General features: G+C 39.3%; 1 protein-coding gene across 1 annotated transcript in view; it reads left to right on the top strand.

Annotated features, from left to right (window-relative positions):
- The first annotated feature begins 10,130 nt into the window (after window positions 1–10,130).
- CDHR3 (cadherin related family member 3) overlaps window positions 10,131–11,379 on the top strand; it is a 37,572-nt gene continuing 36,323 nt past the window's right edge. The window contains exons 1-2 of the mRNA XM_063135015.1: window positions 10,131–10,158; window positions 10,604–10,815. Of these exons, the coding sequence (XP_062991085.1) occupies window positions 10,131–10,158; window positions 10,604–10,815 (240 nt within the window). The remainder of the gene's footprint in view (window positions 10,159–10,603; window positions 10,816–11,379) is intronic.

The raw sequence follows: 11,379 nt of genomic DNA, 5'->3' as shown, positions 1-11,379 counted from the left end.
TGTGGGTCATGTCTTCCTAGTTCTCCCTGAACAATCATCCCCTTCCCTCAACTGTGCAATTGCTTTCATATATCACAGAGTAGTGCGATCACTTATACCCGAGGCCTGAGGAGAATTTTGGTTTGTTGTTCTAAGAAAATGAATGTATCCATTATTACAAGCTCTGAACGAAAGCTCTTTGCAGTCCTGTGCAGAGGACTCCCACTTTAGCAGGCAGGGAAGCTGTTCTTTGCAAAAGGCCATTATTAGTCTGACAGGAATGAAGAGACGACATCTTCTGGTATCTTCTCTAGTGTAATTGCAAAGTTATGCTTTTTGTTTTCAGTTAAAATATTCCTGTAGTGATACAGTGCAGTGTAACACTGCTATGGTTAGGCAAAGGATTTGTTTATTTATTTCATTTACTAATCATTCCTTGGGCAATTAACTTTGTTGAGAAGTTTGTAGATCAGTTTGTGTACATAGAAACCACACTGTTTCTGTAACAGTATTCAAGCAACTCTGTTTCCTTTGGGCCATTTACTACTACAAATAGACATTTGTGTACATTTGCCAATCCTGTCATCTCAGGAAGCTGAGCAATTATACAGCAGTAGGTAAACTAGTCAATAAATAAACTGTAAGTACTGCAGTCTGCCAAATGCATTTAGTTGCATTTGTATGTCAAGATAAATCCAAATCTAATTGCTCACAGTATAAATTTCTTCTCAGGGCATAGACGTCAGGGACAATTCTACACAAAGAGTTCTGATATCTAATTTAGCTACTTTCCTTTCACTGTCTGTTGTGGAAACATCTACACTTTCTTTCAGAAGAGCAGCAGGGGAGGATCAGAACTCCCCAAGCCTTTGTTACCTGTTATCTGTCAGGATCATTTGGATTGTCAAATTCCTTAAAGAATGTAATATAATTAACACCTCTGTGAATGGTGCAGAGACATCCCTCTATTAAATTTATTCATCCATGAAACTGCCTTTACATATATGGCAATTTAAAAGCAGCATGATTTAATGAAGTTACATTTTAAGAATTAAAGCCAAGTAGTATATCCAGGACCTATTTTTTGGCACCCACCAGTTGAATTTTCTAAAGGGTAGGTCTAGATGCATTCAGGGCCTCTTGTAGAGTAATTTGGTTGACTTCTACTATTCAGGTCTGACAGTAGAAATGGATAAATCTGTCAATTTTGGATTATCTCAGTTCATTTTTCCGGTCTTAAGTTCATTTTGTCTCAAACTTTGAGAATTTCTCCAGACTTAAGTTTGGTTCATCCTGAATTTTTTTTTTAAAGTTTGCATGAAAATTCATAAACAACTTGGTGCACATTTCTCCTCATGCATGGCACTCATGCATGCCTATTCAGCCACTCCCCGTGACATTGTGGTACAACAATGAGGTACCACTAATATTAATGGGTATTTATGGGTTTTTAAAGTTACCCATCGTTCTGCTGTATTTTTGTGATACTTTTTAAATGAGTTTTTAAATGATAAACTCATTTAAATGAGTTTTTAAATGATATACTCATTACATTGAGTATATGTACATTACATCCATATGCTAAAATACATAGTACAATAGGACTCTAAGAGCTCCATCACACCTGCTTATTTTTCATGGTATGCATCTGTGATTTCCACCTCCATTTCATTAGCATGTCAAGTGCTGGTCACTTTCACGTGTGTGTGTCGTTGCGCTATTTTGCCTCATTTACTTTTTCTCCATGACAGCTTGCACTTCCTGGTATCGCCGCCCAACCCGGCCCCTTCTCCTTTCCCCTCCAGTTCATTGGTTCTTGTGGTTCATGGACATTCTGATGGACATGGGTGCCTTCCCCCTCCCTCACTCTAGTTTTGTTGTCTAAAGTTTAGCAACTTAGCATTTCATCGGCTGGGCACCTCGTACAGTGGACAAAAAAAGGAGGGAAGTTGAAACGGGTGGATGATAGAGCAATGAGAGTGGGGTTGGAGCAGCGAAAGTCTGTTCGATCGACTTGGCACGCTGGAGGAGAACCACTCCCACCCTCCTCTTTCATCAGAAAGATCACCCTTCAACACCTCCCCCCAAGAAGGGACATTCTGTGACATAGCACGGGGACAGAAGGGTGGTTTTATCCCACATGGAGAAAAAAACACTACACTTTCCCTGCCCCAGAAAAACATGGAAAATGGAGGGGAAGAGGCGAGATGACTGCAAGACAGGGACGGCATCGTGTGAGGGTCGCGGGGTGAAACGGTAAACAAGACAGGACAAAAGTGCGATAAAATGCTGGTGTGATGGAGCCCTAATATTTATTTTTTATTTTTTATTGCATTTATATCCTGCCTTTTTTCCTCCAAGGAACCCAAGGCAGTGTACATAATCCTACTCCTCTTCTCCATTTCATCCTCACAACAACAACCCTGTGAGGTGGGTTGGGCTGAGAGTGTGTGACTGGCCCAAAGTCACCCAGTGGGTTTCCATGGCTGGGTGAGGACTAGACCCCAGATCTCTCGACTCCCAGTCCAACACTTTAGCCACTACACCACACTAGATCCATATAATCTTATGGTGGTGGAAAGAGATCATGACATACTTCCAAATGGCCCTGAATTCATTCCAGAAAAGGAGGAATGGGTTCTATTACAAAATTATTATTTACCTTCTGTTTTTGACCTAAATCAAGTTTATTATCTTTGCTACATTTCACACAATTCATATTTTCCATGGAATTTCTATTTTAGGTGGGGCATCTAGTGTTTTCTATCTTGCCAGAATCTCTCTATTTTGTTTTGTTTTTTGCTAGTGCTATAAAAAGCAATGGCAAACACTAAATGTCCCACCTAAAATAGAAAAAGCCCAGCAAGAGAACTATGTTCAAGTGGTATGATGTAAACAACATGGTAAGCCATGGTTAGGCCACTAACCCTTTAGCAGAAAATGGTTAGTGAGCGTGTTTAAACCATGGTTATGTAACCACCATAGTTAGGAATGGTTTCCATGATATGCTAAGTCTTGGTTTAAATGACATGCTAAGCCATAATACTTGGCTCAAAATGCTTAACCACCATGGCTTAGCGTGTTGTCTGAACAGGGTCATATACTCTGTTTAAACATTTTGGCATTAAATAGCACCTAATGGTGATTCTGAAAAACTCTTTTAGTAGAATTTCTGTAAACCGCCCAGAGAGCCCTGGCTATGGAAGCGGTATATAAGTGCAATAAATACAGAAATAAATAAATAATAGAAGGAAATATCAGAATTCCCTTAAAAGTCCTTTAGGACCGCTTTAGCTACTTGTGCCTAGTTTCTGCCTTGTGATCTCCCTTTTGCTGTATACTATTTAAGGTCAACAGCAGCTAAGGTAATGAAACGCTTGTTTCTTACACACTTTTCTTTTTCCTTTTTAAAAAACCACTTCTCTCTCTCCCCCCCCCACCATCCCACCCCATTTCTCTTATATGAGGTTCACTAACTTTGTGAAGGATTGTATCAGCCATTCACAGGAGGGTAAACAGACTGATGTTTTAGAAACTCCCATAGCTACAGCAAAACCTTTGTTTGATTTGTCATTTCTGTTGCATGATAAGGAAAAATTGATCAATGGGGTTGAAGTAGGCTGAGAGAAAGATATCAAGATTTGCTTGATCATGGATGGCCACATTCTAAGAAAGACACAGAACATGCTGTTCCTTTGCCTCATTGTTTTGCTAGGAGAAATATCTGGTAAGAGCATGGTTTTATTCAGATACTAGGTATACAACACTGTAATATTAACTGCTCTCAGAATAGTTTTAATTTTAAATTAAGCTGTAGACTGGGTTCAGTCTGACATTGTCCTTTTTTTTTTTTTTTACTACAGAGCTTGTGATCCACCAATGCTTTTAATTTTGAAAGGAAGAGAGTATATTCAAGATCTCTCAACAATTAAACCATAACTAATCTCTAAGTGATCCAGAGTATGCATTTTTGCTTAAGAACATAAAGCAATGCCTTGCTCATTCAGGTTAAGATCCACATAGTCCAGCATTTTCTTCAAGAATCCTGGTAACAAGTAGCATCAAGGACCAGATAATAAGGAATTTACCAGCTGTAACACAGACTGAACATCTGATCAAATGTTGGATTTGTTATTGTTTGGATGCTTTGATAAGTTTAAAATCAATACAAATATATAAAAATAGAAAAAGGATGACAAGTTACTTTCTGTCCACCCTTGATCTAGATAGTTGCTTTCTATTTTTCTGCTTTCAGGTTGTAGTGTGCAATTACAATCATGAGAAAGAAAATGGCTAGTGAGCATTGCCTACGAATAAAATTGTGCAGCTCACAATGTTAGCTGTCAGCAATATGAACTAGAGGGTAACAGTACGATAAGAAGCACTTCATTTTTCTCTCAATTGGCTTTTTTTTCTTTGTTCTTTTTACAAAGAAAGCCAACGTTTCTGTGTCAAAATGTTTTGGGGATGCCCAGTTTACATACTTGTGTTCATTGCTTTGTTACGTGAGCTGATACGATGGGTATTGCTATTTGCTATTAATAGTGTTTTGAATGTTGCAATAATTGTGTTGGTGGTTTATTGTAAATTTCTTTGAGAGTCTATTTGGCAAGAAATAGAATCATATTAACTTGAAAGTAGGCAGTCCAGCCAAGATGGCTGCTGCTACGTCAAAGCTTACGGGGTATCTCTACTTGAAATTATACCCGCTGAGCCAAAATATCGAAAACAATAATAACACGGAAAAAAGAGGCACCAATTCCTGTTGTCCCATAAACACTACTGCCACCCACCAATCACAACAATGACACTCTTAAGAATACCCTGCATTAGCCATGCATAGAAGTCGCCTATGAACACCTGCAAAAGGCAAGAATGCATAATTTAACCTATTCTGTACCCTCTCTCACACAAGGCAAATGTACGCAGCAAGGAACAGCACACACTAAACGTATATGCTGGCTGGGGAATGCTTAGGATGACCATATGAAAAGAAGAATAGGGCTTTTGTATCTTTAACAGTTATATTGAAAAAGGAATTTCAGCAGGTGTCATTTGTATGCATGTAGCACCTGGTGAAATTCCCTCTTTGTCACAACAGTTAAAGCTGCAGGAGTCCTGACCTCTTTTGTATCTGGTTGCACTAGGCAGGGCTCCTGCAGCTTTAACTGTAGTGATGAAGAGGGAATTTCACCAGGTGGTGCATGCATACAAATGACACCTGCTGAAATTCCCTTTTCAATACAACTGTTAAAGATACAGAAGCTTCGTCCTCCTTTTCATATGGTCAGCCTATTCAGAATGCTGGGGATTGTAGGACTTTTTTCTGTCTAAACATGCATAGGATTGTGCCCTTAAAGTTACACTGTTGTAACACTGAGCGTTTCTACACCAGAGAAAATTTTGCAACTTTACAGTGGCTTTCTGCTTCCATTTTCATTGCACAATAACAAAGTGCTCGCTTTATTTATTTATGTATTTATTTTATTACATTTATATACTGCCCCATAGCCAAAGCTCCCTGGGCAGTTTTCAAAAGTTAAAAACAATGAACATTAAAAACAGATATACAAAAATTTAAAAGCATAAAAACAATATCAATTTAAAAACAGTATTGATTTAAAACAACTATTCTGAGGTCAATGAAAAATTCAGCATATGTTGTTAACTGCCTGAGAGAAGAGAAAAGTCTTAACCTGGTGACGAAAAGATAACAATGTTTATACACACTTCCCTTCCCCCTACCCTTTTTCACCTTTAACCAAGAGTTATATATGATTCATTTTTACTGATACAAGATGGTGCTGCGGTCTACCTTGTCTTATAGCACGATTTTCAATTTTCATGCTGAAACAGAAAGGGGATCTTTTTTGTTACTAGTTCATTTCCATTTCAAATTAAGCCACAGAAATCCTTCCAAAGTATGAGGGAGGCACTGGAGTCATGTAATCAACCCAGAAACTTCCACGAGTAGTCAGTCACAAGTGTGCTATAAATCGCTCATTTAGAGAAGATGACTGTCACTACTCCATCATAATCAAATTGCATCACTGAAATTTGGAGTTCTGCTATCATAAGGACTTAGTAGCAATCCTATCCATGTCCAGCTAGTGAAACGTGAGGACAGGATTGCACCATTACTTCTGTTTACAGAAAACATGTATCTGAATGTAGAAATACTGCTGTGTGAGGCTATGTCATTCTAGATATCATGATAATTTGCTTTTGAAAATAGAAATACATGAAAGCAAATTCCCCTGCCCCTGCTGGCCACCCTCCAAACTGTGGCAAATATATTTCCACAGAACATTTTGGGTGTTGTTATATTGACTTCTCAACTATTACAGAGAGACTGTCCTTCACTTCTAACTAATAAATAACACCCAACAAATTCAAAATAAAATTTGCATTGTATTCTAGCATTCATCTCTGTGTTGATACTGTCACATAGATTAGTCGCTAAATTACAATGGACATTTCTTTCTTTATTGCACTTCTATACTACCCAATAGCCGAAGCTCTCTGGGCGGATCACAAAAATTAAAAACATAAAGTACAATTTAAAGTATAAGACTTAAACCAAAACATAAAAATACAATACTAAAGTACAACCAGAATAAAACCAAGGAGCAATGCAGAGATTGAAAATACAGAGATTTAAAACAGCAAAGTTAAAAGACTAATATGGTAAAATGTTGAAATACTGTGAAAATAAAAAGGTCTTCACCTAGCATCAAAAAGAGTATAATGTAGGTGTCAAGTGAACCTCTCTAGGGAGCTCATTCCACAGCCAGGGTGCCACAGCAGAAAAGGCCCTCCTCCTGATAGCCACCTGCCTCACTTCCTTTGGCAGGTGTTCACAAAGAAGGACCTCTGAAGATGATCTTAGCATCTGGGAAGGGACATATGGGAGGAAGTGTTCCTTCAGATAATCCAGCCCCAAGCTGTTTAGTGCTTTGAATGTTAATACCAGCACTTTGAAATGGGCCCGGACCTGGACTGGCAGCCAGTGAAGCTGGAAAAGTACCGGCATAATATGATCTCATTGGCAAGTCCTTGTTAATAAGCTTGCTGCCCTGTTTTGTACCAGCTGAAGTTTCCGGACCGTTTTCAAAGGACAAAGATATATTAGCTGGAGTCAAGAGTTTTCTTTTGTTGTTCTTTTCTTGTTTAAGAGACAGTACATCCAGTTGGACAACTCCTATAGCTACCAATCAAAAAGCATTGTGCAACAGTTCCGTTTTTCCCTCCTTAATGAATTTTCTGTAGAACAACAACAACAACAAAAATAAAGACACAGCAGGAGAGTGACAATTGGCAGATGGCATAAACCTGCTTCAAATGTAATGCCAATTCATGAGTTGTCTTGCCCCTTTGTAAAATGCCATGGCGATGTCAGGGCGATCACACAATAAAAGCCACACTGGAAGAAGTAAGCGTGCGACCTCCCATCACTCGCTGCTTCCACTTTGCATCTGCTTTTAGCAACAATCTACTAATACCCTGTTCCTGAGTTGTTTGATGTGATGTGTGAACCTGGACCTCTGGATTCTTGAGGTACAAACAACCCAGAGATTTAACCCAAAAAGAAACCATGGATTAAAACTCTGGGTTGTTTGTCCGTCAACTCCATGGGTTGTCATAACTGGGCCATTGACTTGACCCTCTGTAAAATGTCATGATGTGGTCAGGGCGATCACACAATAAAAGCCTGCCTGGAAGCATGTTGGGTGCTTCCAGACAGAGGGCCTCTAGCCCTTCAAATCCAAAGGCCTTTGTACAGGAATACAAAGGAGGGCTTTCTCCGCTGTGGCACCCCGGTTGTGGAATGAGCTCCCCAGAGAGGTCCGCCTGGCGCCTACACTGTACTGCTTTCGTCGCCAGCTGAAGACCTTTTTATTCACTCAGTATTTTAACACTTAATTTTAACTTAAATTTAAATTTTACTGTTTTAACTATGTATTTTAATTTTATATCAACTTTGCTGTGTGGTTTTATCCTGGTTGTGCTTTTTATACTGTATTTCGTAATTGTGTTTTAACCTGTTGGGTGTTTTACTGTGGTTTTAATTTTTGTGAACCGCCCAGAGAGCTTTGGCTATTGGGCGGTATAAAAATGTAATAAATAAATAAATAAATAAATACCATCTTTTTTTCCCCTTAACCCATTTTCCATGGGCCATAGCTAGACCTAAGGTTTATCCCTGGATTGTCCAGGGGTCAAACCTGTTCATCTAGGTGACACACAGGGGATCCAGTGCTCAGGCAGGGGCGAACCCTGGATGATCCCAGGATAAACCTTAGGTCCAGCTGTGGCCATGGTAAGGAAAAAAGTGGAGGATTACAAGGGGAAGAGAATATCATCTGGATCCCATAAAATCTGTGAATGAGGCAGGAAGATAGCAAGAAAAGTCTCATCTGGAAGTAATAGTAGGGTGACCATATTTTGGAAACCAAAAAGGAGGACAACATGGTTGCCCCCAAGGGGTGTGTGTCCAGCACCAAGGGGGCGTGCCCACCTGAACATAGCCTTGGTCACATGTCTGATTTTACAGCACACATTTAAGACAAATCTGTTCTACATAACATCTTAATGTTAAAATCACTGAAATAAAGAACAAGTGAGAGATTCAATGTATCTGAAATTAACTTCACTCACTCCTATTTTTGTAGGTTTTGCTGTACTTTGAAGCTTTTGCTATACTCTGTGCGTTACATTCTCCCCTTCCCTCAAATATCTTTTCTGACTGTATCTTCACTCATTGCAAGCTGCTGTTGTTGTTAACAGGGTTTGCTACTGGCCCCAGATCTGTTTCAAATTTGGTATGGCTAAAGCTCTACCTAAAATCTATCATGGTGCCAACTTTAAGCTCTTTATCTTTTAAAATGACAGTTTAAAAATAATTTTAAAACCTCATTTTTAAAAAAATCCTAAAAAATCAGTGGATGAACAGATCTGTTTCAAATTTGGTGTGGCTAAAGCTCTACCTAAATCCTATCATGGTACAAAGTTTAATCTCTTTATCTTTAAAAATGACGATTTTAAAAATAATAATTTTAAAACCTCAATTTTTAAAAAATTCCTAAAAAATCAATGGATTAACAGATCTGTTTCAAATTTGGTGTGGCTAAAGCTCTACCTAAATCCTATCATGGTACAAAGTTTCATCTCTTTATCTTTAAAAATGACGATTTTAAAAATAATAATTTTAAAACCTCAATTTTAAAAAAATTCCTAAAAAATCAATGGATGAACGGATCTATTTCAAATTTGGTATGACTAAAGCCCTTCCTAAGAGCTACCATTGTGCCAAGTTTCATGTCTTTATCTTAAAAAATGACGGAGTTACAAGCATTTTGTTAATTCCCATTAGAGCTGCTCTTTGGAAAAAAATCCGGATTTCCCCTCCCGGATTTGCCATCAATATGGTCACCTTAAGTAATAGAGATAATAAAGTTCTTGCCTAGTTTCCTGACTGGTGTGTCTTTTAAGTTTTCACTGATGATCTCTTCATAAACTATGGCAAGCAGTAACTGTAATGTAAAAAAGAGAATTTTTAAATAGTTAACATAACCAACCTGCATTTGGCACACTTGAAGCTCCATCCGATGAGCATTTTATTACATGCTCGTTACTGGGCACTCACGGAGTTTGCTCAGGTCCCTCACATGACATCGTCTGCCTCCCACGCGTCTTCTGCCCCTTTTGGCCTTCCTTGCATGACAAAAAAAAACCTGGTTAAGTCCAGTGTATTTTTAAACTCAGAATCGCTGCTCTCTCCTGCTGTGTGCAGGAGAAGCAGCGCCATGAGAACAGCGAAATCAATGGGCCTCGTGCTCATTCTGTACTTCCTCTTTTGAAAAGAGGAAGTAACTGAAGAACGAAAGTACTGCAGAGAAGCAAGGTAGGGAGTGTGTTAACCCCCGGTGTGATGGAGCTTTTAAGCCTGGACTAAATAAGTGTTTTGCACCCTGCCTTCACGGCGCCGCATTAGTGTTGCTCTGCTGCCAAACCCCGTGGTATCGCTGCTGCAGGTTGTGTGTGTGAGGAGGAGACAGCATGAGCTTTCCAGTGGCCATTTGGCTCGCCAGACCTGCCATTGCCCCATACCCGGCTTCCAGCAACCAATTGGAGGTTACGTTCCACCCAGGATGGCCCCTGGTGCAACTTTAGAGCAAGGTTAGATGGCAGAAGAGCCATAGTGACCTCGCTCTGGGAGGAAAATCAGGGTAAGTCCCTGACTTTTCCAATGCACAGCTTCATGGGAAAGCTCCGCAGTGGCTGCGAGGTGGCTGCTGCATCATATAACTGATGCAACACCACTGGGGGCTTTTAAACTGAATAGACAGCCCCCAGGTCTAGCATAATAGTTCAGCTAGAGCCCCTTTGCCCAAACTACTATTTATCTTCTTCTTCCTACAGCAGCAGCCATTTGGTTTTAGTCTATCTGTTTATGAGACAAAAAGTCATGTATTAATTGAGTCTTTGTTCATGAACAACAGAAGAGAGAGGAAACAGAAGAGAAAGGAAGATGGTAACATAGAAGTGTATGTTGTTCACCATTTAACAAACTAAAATAATACCTGTTAACAGCATATGTTTTCTCTCTCTCTGTAATCTGCAGGGGGAAGAACACTGAGTATTTCTGGCTTACCTGGTACAGGAAATGTTACAGAAAATTCTCCAGCTGGTACTGTGGTGTATACGTTCGGAATAATTTTAACACCAAATTTACTACCAAACGTTACAGTGAGAAGAAGATATCCTTTAATAATAAACTCAAACCCACTCACAAAAGCTTTCAAGATCAACCCTGATCCTACACTTTTGTACAAGGTAAATTTAGTCACAGGAACTGTGACTTGCTTGTTGAGATTGCTGCTGCAGGAGGATATGGTTAATAGTGTGGAAGTACTGATGCAAAACAAGCTTTAGTTTCATATTGTGTGGGAACCTATTGTCTTAATTTAAGCAGTGCAAATTAGACATATATTATTAAAATATATAAATAAAACAAACTGTTGAATGTAACTTATTGTACTGCAACTTGTGCTCTTAGAAGCATCTGTTAGAAGGAAAAAGAGAGTCATGTTGCCATTCCTGCATAGCATTCTGTACAACATGGTCATTAACGTGGGCATGAATGCCCATGTTGCCAAAAGTAATGCAACAAGCCCCCCTTTTAGGGCGCCCCTAAAGTTTGTACATTACAACATTGAGAAGTCACAACTAATTGTTGTTGAGAAAATTCACTGCCCCACCCACAGCTGTTGTGAAAATTGTAGCTAAGCTTAGAGGGAATGGAGAGCTCTGTGGTGGGTAGCAGAATAATGTCACTGAGCCTGGGAATCCCAAAGTGTCAGCGCTGTGTCTCTGAGAGCCCTGGTTCCACTACACCAT

The sequence above is a fragment of the Elgaria multicarinata genome, chromosome 9, assembly GCF_023053635.1.
Source record: "Elgaria multicarinata webbii isolate HBS135686 ecotype San Diego chromosome 9, rElgMul1.1.pri, whole genome shotgun sequence".
NCBI lineage: Eukaryota > Metazoa > Chordata > Lepidosauria > Squamata > Anguidae > Elgaria > Elgaria multicarinata.
The sequence above is the reverse complement of the archived record's forward strand: the minus strand, read 5'-3'. Positions and strand labels throughout refer to the sequence as shown.